The 16,112-nt window shown below is 48.0% G+C and overlaps 1 protein-coding gene across 23 annotated transcripts in view; it reads right to left on the bottom strand.

Annotated features, from left to right (window-relative positions):
• TCF7L2 (transcription factor 7 like 2) overlaps positions 1 to 16,112 on the bottom strand; it is a 189,335-nt gene that overhangs the window by 70,978 nt on the left and 102,245 nt on the right. For 6 of the 23 annotated variants that reach the window (XM_054581530.1, XM_054581525.1, XM_054581527.1 and 3 more), the window contains one exon: positions 649 to 792. The exons of the other annotated variants lie outside the window; for them this stretch is intronic. In XM_054581530.1, coding sequence (XP_054437505.1) covers positions 649 to 792 — 144 coding nt within the window. The remainder of the gene's footprint in view (positions 1 to 648; positions 793 to 16,112) is intronic. 23 annotated transcript variants of the gene reach the window in all.

Raw genomic sequence — 16,112 nt, 5'->3', positions numbered from 1 at the left:
TGAAAGCATGTTCTCAATGGTCTTTATTCTTCGGGACCACTAATTTGAAGAGAACTGTCACTCCCAAGCACGGAGCAATGTGGGGTATTGACAACGTATTGAATTATTTAAAGGAAATTAACAATGCTTCCTGTCCTTGGAGAGCAAGGTCTGCGAGGAAAGCCATTCAGCTGCCTCGGAGGGCGTCGCAGCACAGGCCTGAGCCTTCCTTGGCACCCAGAGTTCTAAAGGAAAATCTGTTAAGTTCTAAATGACTGACAACAAAGGCAAAGTTGCGGTGGTAACTTCTTCTCCGCTGGGAGCTTAAAAGTATTTCCTGGGCGTTAAGTGTAATGGGACAGTATGTTGCTCTTTCTCGCACAAGCTGTGCATGACACTGGACCGGTGGCCTCCCTTGGGAGCCAGGCACCTTGGGTTCACTGGAGCGCCACCCTCCGCCCTCTCCTCATAAACTGGCATTTTTAGGGCAATGATAAACTGATCAGTGGTCAGTTCACCCAGACATCATGGCACTGGGTATGACAGTGACCCGGCAGGGATTCAGGGACCATGGCAGATGGGCCCTGCCTTAGCTCGAGGCAAACTCTGGACAGGCGGTTTCATCCCGAGCTGGCTCATCTCATACCGTGATTTGGCTTCGTGACCTACCTCCAAACACCAGGGCTCCCCAACCTTTTGTAAGGAGTGGCTCCTTTTCATGTCCCTGAAGACTTGAGTGCTGACAGTGAAGTCTGAGGGGGGGTAGAGGTGCTGACAGTCATGTCCCTGAGTGCAGCAAGGGAGGGGACACTGCTGCCAGGAAGAAAGGGGAACAGAGTGAGGCTCGGGAGGGAGGGGGACGCGGTCACCACGGCATTCAAGGCCCCCAGCCTGACTTTCTTACCCTAACCCACACTCCTCTACCAACTGCAAACGGAGAGGATCACGGTTCCCTCCTCGAACCCAGAACTCTTCCACCTCCCTGACATCCAGCTTGGGGACGCCCTCTAGTGACATCTTACACACAACCTCCTCCACGCAGACGGTCTGTTCCAACCCTTCCCACTATCCCCACCTCTGCCCATTGTTACCCCAGTGGATGCAGCGACTCCTGCCTCTGGGCCTCCAGGGAGCCGGCTGGCTAGCAATTTCTCTCTCTTTCGCTCAACTTACCTTACTGAATCTTCTATTAGTTTAAACCATGTGGTGCTGCTGATATTTCTACCCGACAAAAATGCAATTATGTATGGTTCCAACCATACAGTTATTTGGGGATCTGTTATAACATCTTTCCCTCTGCCAGACTGCAACCTTTTCGAGAAGCAACTACAAGGACCCCTCCAGGCCCCTCGAAAGATCTGGCAGCTCACACCTTGAGTCGAAAAGTATGTGCTGCCCGGAATTTCTAGCCAGCTGGAGCCCCGACAGGAGAGCTGCCTCTGTTCCCTGTCTACTCCTGTCTGAGGCTCAAACAGGGATGTGTGTGTCCTTCCGCCACCTTGTGAGGTAGGTGCTGTCCCACTCCTTTCACAGAGGAGGAAACTGACTCAGAGACGTTAAGGAGCATGCCCAAGGTCACACAGCTAGTAAATGGCAGAGGGGGAGTATGGACCAGGTCTCAGTCAACTCACGGTGCTGCTGCGTGGACATGTTTGCCTGTCCAGATGTTGGCTCCTGCTCTAGAAGCAGGGCAGAGAATTTAGGGGCGTAAAGAGTGACCTGAGGTCCGAGAAGAGCTATTTCATAACAAAGAAATGTGATTCTAATTCTCCTTAAAATAAAATACCTATTTCCCCTATGTTCATTGTAAAGGATGCATGCCTTCTCTAGATTTTAAAGGTCTTATACAAAGGAAAATCCCATGAACAAATTTCTCACCCTTCTTAATCCCGAATAGCAGGATTCAGAATGAAGAACATGAAACTGAGCACCCAACCCACTATCTAATGTTCTGATAGTCACTAAATAGCAGAATGAGCATGGTGGGCACTGAAGACTGGATGCAGAAAAGCGATAGAAATAAGAGGATGAATCTGTAAAACAGTGGCCCCAGTTCTAGAATTTACATGGTTAACATATTTCCTTGTCCTCCCATGGCAGGTGTGACGGGGGGTGGTTATCAACTAAAATCAACCAAAGGCCATGTGAACTCTCCAAATAAGAAGGGGCCACACCAGCAGGTCCTTCTACTGCAGACAGCTGTCCCTGTGCCTTACTGTTGAAAGCCACCGGTGACAGGAGCCCTGAGGCCTGCCCAAGTCCCTGGCTGCCCAGCCCGGGAGGTCTCTGGTCGCAACAGTACTCACTGGCCCATTTGTAAACAGGAACGTTGAGTCACCAGGCAACCATGAGTCCCCTTGTGGGATGGGCCCAGCTTTACAACTAAGGTAATGCTATTCCACTTTGTCACAGCAGTGACTCACCTGACTGCCTCCCACCACAGGTGACACAGCTTAACCCTCCAATTGTTCCTGGAAGGAACCCAGCAACATAGAGGTTTCAATCCTGTCTGCTTGCTTTGTTTCCTAACACAATGCTGAGAGCTAAAGGGCAAGTTCTGGAGGGCAAGTGCCCTCGGGGAGTTTGGAGGAGAAATATCTAAGGTTCCCACTGACCGCATCATCTTCCCATGGCCTCTCTCTGCGGGCCCTGTGCTCCCACAGGAGCTTGTGGCTTATAGCTGAACGTTAAGCGCATGCGCACACCGCCTCCCCCCACCCCCCGACCCCACCAGGTCCAGATACTCTCCCGTGCCTGGGAATCTCAGAGCCAGACTGGGAGGTCACTCGCACCAATCCTGCAAGAGCTGCCTGCCAGCTTTGGAACTTGTGAGATTTACTGTATTCCCATCATCCTATGGGCCAACCCTGATTTTTTTCTTCATCTTAATTTCCTTAGTTATTCATTTCTAATCCTTTGGCATAACCTGAAGTCTTGTGAGCCACTTCAAATTGGGGCGGCTGGCAGTGGTGGGGGGCGGGGGAGATGTCTTATAAATCCAAATGTATATACAAGCACAAACTCATTTAGTGATTTTGTGCCATGAAACAACTGTGGTTCAGTCTCCCCTAACAAGCAGAAACCTCTCCAATGGACCCTGACGATTAAAAAGCAGACAGACATTCAGCAAGTTTTCTGCTCAGCATCTATTTGTACTTTTTCTCCTAACAGTACACCTAACTACTGAGGAGGCACCACCCCAACTCTCAAGCCATGTAGCTCGGGTGGAATGAACCCCACCCCCAGCTCCAGGGATGGGCAAGTTTGCTCGATCCAAATGCACTCGATGTATTACACCCCCTTACCATGGCTACTGATTCAAAACTGTGGGGAACGATAAGATCTCTCTGGACTTGAACCTGGCCCCATGCAATGAAGACAACCTGGAGGAAGGCAAAGCCAACAGTTTGCGGGCAGGGGGGGCGGGGGGGGGCGGAAACGGTCTCCCAATATATGAGCCCCTGGATCCAGCCATGCCTGAAGCAGGGATCACGTCGGACTTTTCAATTATGGGTCAATACACTCATTTTTTTCAGGCCAGTTTGAGCTGGGTTTGAGGAGATATGGGGGCATCCTGACTGAGGCAGCCAGTCACCTTAGTCAGACTGACCTCAATAATCAGCCATCCACAAATTAAGCAGTAACGCGGAAAAAACTGGAGACACTCCAGGAAAAGCAAATGAAGACTCGTGAGTTTCATGTTCCTGACCATGAGGACGGGGTGGTTCCAAGGCAATATACTGGAGGAGGCATCTGGTACTTCTTGGAATAAGAGTATGTGGGACTGTGGAGGGAGATCTTGAGCAACCACACACCTGCTAGAATGGCCACTCAGCCCTCTTTTTCCTCTAGTGCCTCCAAAGCCACTGGCTGCACGGGCCTACTTTAAAATGTGGTCTCCGGAAAACAGGGGCCACAAATATTTGTGCTCAATCTGCCTTCTAGGTTTACTCAAAAGCATTGCCTATTTGTGACTGAAGGTTTCAAGAGATGCAATACCTCTGGGGAAGGTGGCATGTCAAGAGAGGGTATGCCTGGTTGGTAAGGATCAGTTGGTTGGGCATCATCCTGCAAACCAAAAGGTCACCAGGTGTTCAATTCCGAGTCAGGGCACATGCCTGGGTTGCAAGTTCAATCCCCCGGGGCACGTATGGAAGGCAACCAATTGATGCTTCTCTCCCTCTTCCCCCTGCCCTCCCCTCTCTCTAAAATCGAAAATAAAATATTAAAATCCTGCAGCACACCTAAACATACATTTTTAAAAAAGAGAGAAAGAGAGAGGGTAGGCAGAGAGAATGGTGGGTCTCATTTTCACCAGTGACTCAACACCTGACGGCATGGTGTGCTGACCAGTTCTGAACACGGCCACATGGATCAAGAATCAAGATGTGCCACCAAAAAAGTAGCAACGTTGCTGCATTCTACTGTTGTGTTTCTTCATAAGCTTACCCCACCCCCTTCAACAGGTGGCTGGGCAATATTCAAATGTTAACACAACAGAATGAAACCAATGAGCCAGAAAGTACAATTTGCTCTGCCAGGAAAAATAAACAAAAAAGAAGAGAGTATAGAATAAGGAGCTGAAAGCATTTCAAAAACCAAAATCCTAAAAACACTGAAGCTTCCAGATATAAAAGACTTTGTATGAAATAATGTTATTCAGACCCAATCTAACCAATAGCTGTTGGTTGTTGGGAGAATTCTGAGCCTACCTTGAAGGCAGAAAGAAAAAGATAAAAGTTTTTAACTCTGTCTCAGAAAAGCTTGGTGTGATAGTTAATTTTATGTGTCAACTTGACTGGGCCACATAAAGTCAAACATTATTCTGAGTGATTCTGTATTTTAGAATGAAGTCAACATTCAAATTGATAGAACAAAACTGGCCGCCCTCCCTAGAGTGGATGGGCCTCCTCTGATCAGTAGGAGGCCTGAACAGGACAAACAGCTGATCTCTCTCCCCCAAATAAAGGGGGATTCCTCCTGCGTTCTAGCTAAATGTGAACTGAGGGCTTGAGACTTGAACTGAACTATTGGCTCCTTCTGGGTCATGGGCCTGCCAGCCTTCAGACTGGAACTACCCCACTGGCTCTGCTGGGTCTGCAGCTCACTGATCTTGGGACTCATCAGGCTTCATGATGGCATGAGCCAATTCCTCATTTAAAAAACATAAATAAAATCACACCCCCCCCCCATTGGTTCTGTTTCTCTGGAGAACCCTGACTAATAATACATTTGGGTTGTATTTTTTTATGTTTTCGTCTCTACAGCAAGAGAGAAAAGATTATTTGTGGGTCTCTAAAATAAATCAGTATGGTGAAGTGGAACGGTCTTGGAAATCACGTGATCGGATTCTTTATCATTTTTTTTGTCCCTAAATCTAGACAAACCCAGGACTACACAGCTAGAAAAGAAATACAACTCAGGTTTTAAAACTAGGAGTCCGAGGTTCTATGCATAACAAGGAAAAAAATTTATTTTGAAAGCACAGCATCTTTGGAGGAATTAAAAATTCATTTAAGAAAAGGGCATTGGTAAGAGCCATTCCACTAAAAAAGCCAAAAAAATGGGGAAAATACTGAGAAATTTTAAGAATTTGGTAAGAGGGTAAAAATCCTCACATCTCTTGTTATTTACTCACATTTACACATGTATGTGTAGGCAAAGATACAAAAAACATATAAGGAACAGCAACCAACCAACCAAAGCCCACATGTACATCTGTAACCTAGAAGAGAGGGTTAAGTCTTTACAGATGACGCTGATCTAGTTTTAAGCGCCATCAATAATGTTCACCTCTGAAGGCGAGGTACCTTTGATGGGAACCAGTAACATTTGAAGTATGTTGTCAAGCAACTTAACACAGACGCAGAGAAACGGTAACTGGGACTCCAGACAGGCTGCCATTTTGTCATTAAAGGTGAGCCCACTTCTTCCCCAAACCCAGATACCATCATTGACATGGCAAATGCAGGCATTTTTTCTCAAGGTTATTTTTCAAAAATGTGAGAGCATGTGCGTGATGAGGTGCGAAAGTCTGTGCGTGGTGCGTACATGTGCACACATGTGCCCACCTGTGTGCCTGTGGAGGGTAGGCGGTATCATCAAATATAGAAGAAAAGGGCCTACAGCTGGGAATGGTGAGTGCCAGCTCACATACAATACCTTTCTCCTCCCTTACCTGTGACGATGCCACTCAGCCACCCTGCTCAGAGCTGGCATCTGGGGGACGCAGAATCCCCGTCCCTGCACTGGCGGGATGCAGAAATGAAGTCCACCTTGGCCTTCAAGGACCTCATCTTGGTGAAAAAGAGACCAGGATCCAAATGGAAAACAAAACAGGATGGAAGGCAAAAACCAACGGAGCCAATGTGGCCTTTAACAGGGCACGGTTCTCCTCTTCTCAACTTCGTCACATGGACAGGTGGGAGGGAGGCCTCAGTGGCACTGCCCCCTCTCACTAAGCAGCTGTGTGAAGGTCAAGTCTTCACTGGGAGGAAAAGTAACCTGAAGGGGCTGACCTTACCATTGTCCAGTGGGGAAACTTGGCAAGGCACACCGAAAATGAATGACGTTCCTAACGGATGTGGCTGAAATGTTCAGTGAAGTCCATCCTAAGGCCACCTGGCTCTTTGGACTCCTGCTCCACCTGCAGAACACCAGTGCGCCTCTCCCTCCTGCTTCCTCAAGACAGGGATGAGGTCCTGACCTCCGCAGGTGGAAGGTGAAGCTTCTCTCTAAAACCTGCTTCTCCATTATCTGCATATTGGAATCAAGGGGCCCTTGCCCTTAATGATACGCTTTCTCCAGACAATCAAAATGCCAGCGAGCTCAGGGGGAAAAAATATGCTCACCAGTTACTCTGAGAGAACAAGAGTTGATTTGCATGTTCAGGCAAAAAAATAAATAAATAAAATAAAAGCCCATCTGCTTTAACCAGCAAAGGCTGCCATGGAAGAACGAGAGACAAAAGTTTGGGTTCAAGAACCAGAGGCTGCAGAAAGTTTTGTGAATCCAGCTACTGAAGTAAATGAAATGCTGTGATTTTAATGAGATTCTGGCTAAAGGGAAGTTCCTCCTCCAAAGGAGCCTCTGGGAAGGCATGTGGACCCGAGCGACGCTATCGTGGACCATGAACAAAACTGTACAGAATCAAGGCGTCAAGGGGAGAGAGCCTGACTGGGGCCTGTGGAGCCTACCAGGCAAATCTGCTCTTTCAAAACCAATGCATCAACTGCAAAAAGGCAGTGAGCAGCCTAAAATGGGACTGAGCGGCGGTAGGGACAACACAGGGGGTGGGTGTGTCTGGGGATCTAGTTACCACTCAGGAAATTGAGAGCTTTGCTCTGAAAAGGAAAAGCCGTGTTGATAAATAGCACCTTCCTCCCCTATCATTGGAGACCAAATGTTTTAAAATGCAAATAACAGGTTTCTAGAACAACCCTGGAAATGTTTTCATAATTCACGTCTTGTTAGCCACAGGAGCTCCAATTACACGTCTCCTGTTCTCATTTCTACTAACCAATTATTAGCATTAGATAATAACATACTATTTTCTGCTAATAAGTTTCCTGACATCCAACCCCAGAGGGTCTTCATGGTGCAATCACTGAATAACTGCAAATGAGGACTAATTTATAAGAAAATGTTATTTAAACCTTCTCTGGTGTTTATAAAAATAAACCATATTGGTTGAAATGCACTACACTAATTGCATGAAAACTATTAAACTGAAATAGTTTGGAAAAAAGTTCATCATAAAAGGAGGAATCACTTTGGAAGGCTAGAAACGATGTAAGGACATCAATATTCAAACACAGTGGATTCCCACAGGCAGGACCAACCTTGACGGCATCACATTCGGACTGGGAAGGTATACGAGAATTTGGAGGAACGCTCACCAACTCCATTCACTAACGTCCCTGGTCCCAAAATGACACCTGACCCCAAGGTGTCATCCCCAGAAGGAATCACGCTATTGCCAATTGGATGCCTTAAGCAGCCACCTCTGTGGGCACGTGCCTCTGGCAATTGTAATGGGTCCTGCTTGGACTCTGGTGATGTGGCAGGAGGCAGGGTAGACATAGGCTGGGTTAGCTGTTCTGTAATTAATCCGGTCAGTACTATGGTATTTGGGGGGTTCTCGGTTTAAAAGAGAATTAGACTGATGGAAGGGATAAGGGGTCAGGGATAAACTAACCCCTGTGCCACGCAATGCTGTTCTCCTTCCACCCCACACATTTATATCTTTGCTAGGAACAATCAGGTTGAAGAGAACCTAGAAAGAGAAAAAAAAAGAATCCCAATTTTGTATGTGTGCATGCACGCACGTATGTGTGTGCATGTGTGTGGAAGGCAAGAGAGACAGCAGATACGTAAGCTGGAGGGGCCAATGCCATCTTGCTCCCATTTCTGCCCACCGCTCAACAGGTGGGCCCACCTGTTAGAGTGTAGTGCCCAGAAAAATAACTCAAATGGTCTCATTTAGATGCCTCTGAAGAGAACACCTAGTTTCCAGGGTTCCCATAAAAATTTCTAAGGGCTCCCTGCTTCTTAAAGTGAAAATCATTTTCATATGTCTGACATGTGCAGCCAATAAAGGAAAAATTTCAGGTTTTCCCTGAAAAATTTCTCCTCAAAGTGCTTAGGGACATTAGTGCCAAAAACAGGGCTGGAGGGTAGCGATCAGAACCCATTACAGAGCAGCTGATGTGGGCTGGCTCCACCCAGCAGAGAAACTCCGCCTCCGCAGGGAGGACGTCAGCCCCTGTGGCAAATCTGGACAAAGTGAATTTTCTCTCCTGTCTCCAGAATATAAACATACCTCAGTCTCTTAATATTTACAACATGTAAAACCAACCCCCAGAACAGTAATAAGCAAGCAAACCAAACACTAACAAAACACCTCCCTGGGCTGGAAATAACTTCATCTGATCACAGTCTTCGGATGCCACTGGAATTATCATCACCATAAGAGACAATGAAGACAAAGGAGAGAGGGACTCTCAGGAACAAGTATGAGTCACTGGAGATAGTGCCTTAATCCTCAGCCAAACTACAGAAAAGTTCCTAGCAATAGCTACTACTTTTGCAAATTAAAAATCTTCAGGTGCTTCCAGGAGACCATGAACTCTCAAGTCACCTTTATCCAATGGTTGGTTCTAGATAGAGTCTGCTGAGGTAAGTAAATACTTGTTCAAAACTGTAGACTATGCATAGACTTGGAAATTTTAGCCCCGTAACAGGAGTTACCATAAGAGCACTTAACTCCCAATAAACAGGAAAGATTCATTTTTTTAAATTAAAACAAATACGGTCTAGCTTCATATTTTTAAGATTCTGAAGCCAGCCCATCAACTCACAATGGATCAATAAAACATGATCTACCTATACAATGGAATATTACTTGGCAATTAAAAAGGTACGAAGCACTGATATATACCACAACATGGATGAATCTCAAAATATTATGCTAAGAGAAAGAAGCCGGTCACAAAGGACCACATATTGTACAATTCCACATACAGAGAAAATCCAAACAGGCAAACCTATAGACAGACAGTAGCTAGGGGGTGAGGGGAAAACTGAAGGAAATAGGAGGAGTGACCGCAAACGAGTAAGTAGTTTCTTATGGGGGTGATGAAAATATTCTAACGGTGACTGTAGTAATGGATGCAAAACTGTAAATCTACTGAAAACCATTAAATTTCTACTTTAAATGGGTGTACTGTACGTTATATAACTAAACTTATTTTTTTAATGAGTTTCAAATTGGTGTAATTGCCATTATCTTATCTCTGCTTTCTATTTGCATTCTGAGCTCATTTTATTTGAAATAAACACACAACTCCGGGAAACAGGCAAGGGTAAAAATTATTCTTCCCATTTTACAGGAAGCAGAGATCCAGAGAGCTTCTGTTTCCTTTCCACCGGCTGCCCAGGCTTCCGCGGGACACAGCGGGGAGTGTAAATTATGGGGGAAGAGTGGGGTCAAAGGCCCCCCACATCAGGGAGGGACTGACAACCCGCCCCTGCCGGATGTCTAGAAACGTATCAGGTTGGGGCTGTATCCTACAAACAGCCTACTAAACAAAAGACATTGAAAAATGCCACTTGGAATACTAGAATGCAATTCCTAATAGCATGAAATTCAGGTTAAACAATTGAGCTAAAAAAGCAGGGGACGGGGAAGAGTTGCCTCGTGAGGCGGTATCTGGTGGGGTGAAAATACAGCCAATTAGATGTGGCCACATAATTTTCACATCAAACATCCTGTGCTCCCAAAGGCAACGGAAGGCACCGGCATGCTGAGGATTTTCCCAAGTTTTCAAGAGCCGTGACAGGCCTCTCCAACAAAGCCACTTAACGTAACGGAAGGTTAAAGTGGGGGCCGCAAACACTTGCTTTTCTTAATTTACACCTTTCATTTACTTCCCCAGAAATGTCATGGAGGAGCCACGAAATTTATGAAGAACTGTCAATAGATGGTTCCTTTTAAGAACAGGATTTAGACAGCAGAATGTGATCCTCGAAGGGAATCTGGAACTGTACCTTTAAAAAAAACCCCAGCAACTTCTAGTATTCTGGGAAAAGCAAGATGATCTGGTTTGGGGGTGGGGGGGAGGGGGAACTGTTGGGAGAACTATTAGGTGACTAGGTAAGTGAAAGAAGAAGATTTTGAGAAATGCAAGTGTAATGACTTCACATTATCTCTTCCACTAACAAGGCAGGACCTCACGCCTGGACCTTGGCAAACAAAACAACTCACAGGCTCGTCTCTGGATCACAGACCTTCATAAAGCATGAGAAGCTACTAGCTTTTATAGCATCATGATATGGAGAGTTCTAGACATTTCTCTTTTTTTAATGAAGATATTCCAGTAAATCATTATTTTTAAGCTGCCAAAAAAAAAAGACAATTGAAAACATACACTTGCAAACTGAGGTGTCATTTATTTTTAAATATTCTTTCCTACATCTTAGTCTGTTCTTCAGTTTCAGGAATAAAGGAAGGAGAGTTGCTCAATAAACACAGGAAAGCAGGGTTTCTCAACCTGGACGCTACTGGCATTTTGATAATTCTTTGTGGTGGGGGGCCGCCCAAGCAGCATTTTTGGCCTCTACCCACTGGATGACAATGGCATCCCCTGCCCAGCTGTGACAACCAAAAATGCATCCCGACATCGCCAACTGTCTCCTGGGAAGCAATCACCCCAGATGAGAACCAAGGAGCTTACAGGTAACTGACCCAAAAGTTTTCCTCTGACAGGGACCAATAACAGAGGCCCGAGCTGAAAACATGCCCAGGTTACAGCAGCGGCCAGCAGCTGCAATGCATCTTCCGACCCTCAGCCAAATCCCCCAACAGCAACCCAGAAATCCAGCAAAACATGGCAATGATGAAAACATCCCCACAAGCCCCCAGTGACTAGTGTGTAACCTTCAGCTATGTGCCGAAGTCCCATGGAGCCCACAACTCTTTTTAAGTGTCCCTAATGTTGCCACTTACAAATGTACGAAGTGACAAGAACAGCCAAGATTGGCACGGCTTAAGGGGAGCGGGTATGTTTAGGTCTCTCTAAAATCACAGAGAGCTGTAGAAATCTGCTGATCTATAGCAGATATCCCTGTCACTCAAGAAAACTCAAACACCCTGTTTTCTAAGTTGGGGGAAACAGTGGGGAGCCAGCCTGCTGGCAAAACAATGATATTTTATCTCAGATCTTAATGAAAGGATCCAAAATACAAATTCAAAACCTGAGCCCAAGTCTAATTCATAATTCCAGAATGTTCTGCTTCAAGTAAAGTCCCAGAATGTGAGATCCAAGATTACACTGTAATCTTCTCAAGGAAGAGCGGGGCCAGCCTCGACACCCGCACTGGCCCTTGGTGTGTTAGCGAGCCTGCCGAGCCGCGTGCTCCGTGCCCCAGCGCTGCTGGCCGGCCAGGCCCACTCACCAGCGATGCGCGCGCGAGGCCACAGCAGCCCCAAATGCAGGAGGGCCCAACCGCAGACCCGTCGCAACACCCCAGTGCCTCTCTCTGCTCCAGAGAGAAAAAACGCTACCACGCATCATCATTCCTGGGGTGTGGTTTGTTTTCTGGACGCGGAGAGTCATCCATGCCGCGGGGATGGGCACAGTCTGTTAGGTGACTCACCCTGAGGCTGACAGGTTGGGAAGGCTTTAGAGAATGAAAACAGGATCGGGAGGCAGCTCAGAAGAGTCGAGAATGTCATGTGGCCCGTTTAAACCCAAACACCCTCACGGTCCTCAAAACCTAGGCTTTCAGGGCCGACAGTGCCCCCGTAATGGTAACTGAATGTGTTTTTCTCTATAGATCCCACGTGGGAAGGGAGCCGGGGAACCCCGCCCGCCCCGAGGTCTGGGTTGGAAAGAGCCCTGCTTGAAAGACAGACCAAGTGAGGTGGACAGCCAGGGAGGCCGGCCGCACGGAAACAGAGCCAGCAGCCAGCGTCCCAGGGGCCACGTCTGCCCCGGGGACGTGAACGGTGCAGGTACTCTAGCTCAGGAGCCCGATCCGTCACTCAGCCCTTACCCCTGAATTTAGTAAGAAGCCTGGAGAACCCTGGCCTCTGCATTCTCACCCCATGCCCGCCCCCCAGCATCACTGCCGGCACGTATTCAGGGAAGCACAGCTTCCTGCTTCTTTTCTTTCTAAAAGGCAGACAACAAACAAAAGACAACTGGAGATCAATAGAAGAACCAGGCTGTGAGCACCCACCAAGTTGCCTGCTCTCACCACAAATAAAAACATCTCCTATTCCACAAACAGCTTTCTGAGCATGAACAACATCTGCATTGGCTCCTTGGATGTAATAGCTTATAAGCGACCGAGTGATTTGCAGAGCACTCTCCCCCATTAATGAACAACAAACAGTCACCTCCTTGGGGTGCATTACCGAAGGGGGTGCACTGACTCCGGCATCCACACAGCCTTGGCCAGCCCCTACACACACGACCCACTCATTTTGAAAAGGGGTAACAGTCCTCCGTGGAACTCCATCAATGTGACCTTCCCGATAGGGCTCACGCCACCCTGCTGTCCGGGCACCTGCTGTGCCAGGCTGGCGAGGGCCTGTCTCCGTGCGACAGGCCAAGGAGTTCAGCGGCAGCCACAGCTCACACGCCAGCTGCCCAGCCGTTTTGGGCTCAGCTTTGGTTTCAGCTCAGGCACCAGCAAGTTTGGTCTCATGCCCAGTGCCTACATTGATACACCCCTGCCAAGGCCACACCCAGAGCAAAACATGCAAGATTTTTCTCTCCAGAGGGTAAACCAGAGGGGAAAAGCCGGGGCGGGGGCGGGGGGCGGGGCTAGTGGGGTACGATACAGAAGAGGAGAGGTTTCCTGAAGCTCCCCTGGAGGCCCCTGTCAGCACCAAGGGAATCGGGAGCACATTCCCACATTTGTTCTAACATTGCCAAAGACAGATACTCAAAGCTCTCCAGCCCCGCACCCCCTCAAAGCAGGCCTTCCCCCTGGAAGTGAGCAATGCCGGGGGCATTCATTTCCTAAGGTCCCCAGTCCCTTAGGTCCCCAGTCCCTCTCCCGCCAACACCAGAGTCACCAGCACTCAAAGGGAAGAATCTGTTCCATCCCAGGTCCATATCTAACCCACCAAACATTCCACTACTCCTTCTGGCGTGCTCTTAGCGCTCAGAAAGTCCGCTTGGGTGTTTCTATCTTCTGGCTTCCTGAAACTGGTACGGCAGAGCAGAGGAAGGCAAAAGACACTGAGTTCCAGAAGGCCAAGCCTAGGAGGACACCTTGGGCAAGGTCCCACCAGAAGTTCCTCACTCTGCTATGTGAAACGAGCCGGTCACAGAAAACCACCTGGCTTATGGTTCCATGAACTGCCCAGAACAGGCAGAAACTATGTGGTAGCCCAGGACTGGGAGGAACTAGGGAAAATGGAGAGTGACTACTAAAGCGTATGGGGCTGTCTGGGGGAGGGGGTGAAAGTGTTCTAATATGGACTGTGGTGGGGGTCACCCAACTCTGAATACACTACAACCTTGGAACTGTACACTTTGGATGGGTGAACTGTATGGTATGTGAGTTATACCTCAAAAAAGCAATTGTAAAATAAAAAGTTTTCTTCCTTTACCCATAGCAAACATAGGGCCCTCATCCTTCCCTGGTTGAGAGCTGCCTTTCAATATGGACCTGCAATGGCCTGTCCTGAAAACGTACCGCGTAAGCGCTCCGGAAGGGCTCTCCTTTGTCGGAAAACCTTGCCCAATTCAGCAGACAGGTCACAGCAAATGGCATGGGGAAGATGCCGAGGATACCACAGGATTCTACGGAAGGAGGTGCCCATGCCTAGTCCTTGGCTCAAAAATAGGCTAGCCCCCATGATCTCTTTAGAAGGGAAGGGAGAAAACTAATGAAGAGTATCTAGGAGATGCCATGAGCTGAGAACATCACACCTCTTATTTAATGCAAAATTCAATTCTAAGAATTTGTTTAAAAGACTGACTCCTAATTCCCCCAGGGATCTAACACCATCCAATGGGAGCTGATATCTTACATGAATTCCCCCTCCCACCCCCTGCTGCCAAGCCTCACTAATTGGTACAGAAATGGCACCTACCTGACCCAAGCCGGACCAATCAGAATCCTGTCCCAGAGTTATCTCTGAGTGCAGCTGGGGCAAGAGTTCCACCAATCCCTGGCTGAGGGTGAAAGCCAAGGACACTACCCATTATGCAGACCTGCCCACCTAAGAGCTGCAGTAGGAGAAAATGATGACAACAAGGAGACAGGACACATTCACGGGGCTGATGTCCCTTCATGGGGAAAGCATTTCAGTGGACCCTTTGGAAAGCTCTACCTCTTCCCTTCCCAAAAGTTGATTATGGGAATCAAAGAGGGCTCCCCTGTCACTACAGAGTCCCATTACAGAAGATTTTTAAGGTTTTAAAGAGAGGGGAAGGGAATGGGAAGATAAGTGATTTTTTTACCATCACACAATAAAGAGTAGGGCCAAAAACCCAGGCATGCCCATCTGGCTCCAAAGCATTGGTTGGTCCACTCCACTCCAATGGCCCACTGCTCCTACTAAAACCTGCTCTGCCCGAACAGGACCCACAGCACTCGGTGAGGCCCTGAGCTGGCTCCCAGAGGTTTCACAGAGGTCGTCTCCAAAATATGCATGTGCACATCGAGACAAGTCAACTGTGAACACAGAAGTCCCCTTCCCCCAAGGAAGCACCAGAACCATTCAACATGAACTCCTGGAGGCCTGTGTGTGATAGCGTGTTCCGTGTATGGCCCTCCCACACACGGCAGTTCTGTTCCTGGATGTCAGAACGCAGGGCTTCCACACTGTAAGTGTAAATGTTAAAAGACAGGGACTAGAGCACACGCACCCCATCTCTGGAGCGTTCATGCTCAGGCCCGAGTGGGGAATTAGCAAACAGACCTCTCCAACGTGGAAAGCACCACCAGGTCCCTTCCACTGGAGTCCTACCTGGTCTTATAAGGAACCTCAACCAGGCTGACGCATCAGCCCTTGCAGATTTCAATGTTAGTAAGCAGGTAAGAGAACAGGTGAAGGAGAGCCTCTCAGTGAATATAGCGAGTGTTATTACCATAGACAGAGTGCCACGGAGTCTCCCCCATTAGCAAAGAGGGCAGCAGGGGGAGGTTCTTATACTAGGTGCCCCAAAGGCTAGAAATATGAAGGGACAGGATCCGAGGGCAGCGAAAGCCAGAAATGTGAATGGATAGCACCCGAGAGCTACAGAGAAAAAAGGACAGGGCCTGGGCGCACGGAAGGCTAGGAAGATGAACGGACAGGCCGTGTGCGTGTGCCAAAAGCGAGGTGGGCTTTTCCTGCGGCGGGCAGCCAAACCTCCATTTTGTTCTGTTACATAAGCGCCCAACAGTCCCTCAGCAGGAGGAAGACTAGATTGATCTACTTCTTTAAACACAGCCCAATTCCATTTCTGAATAATGTCTGAGTGCTCGTGGTTGTCTGGATGTCCCCAGCACATCCCCCTGGAAGGCCTCCTTGACTCAGGCAGGCAGGACAAAAACAGCCTTCTGGTGTGGACACGCTTCCTTCCACCTCTGAGCAGACACACCAACCCCGGGGCTCACCACACCCACCG

Source organism: Pteronotus mesoamericanus, unplaced genomic scaffold (assembly GCF_021234165.1).
Source record: "Pteronotus mesoamericanus isolate MK-2021 breed Mesoamerican mustached bat unplaced genomic scaffold, CSHL_Meso_final contig_657, whole genome shotgun sequence".
Classification (NCBI taxonomy): Eukaryota; Metazoa; Chordata; class Mammalia; order Chiroptera; family Mormoopidae; genus Pteronotus; species Pteronotus mesoamericanus.
Note: the sequence above shows the minus strand (reverse complement) of the source record. Positions and strands in the feature narration are given on the sequence as shown.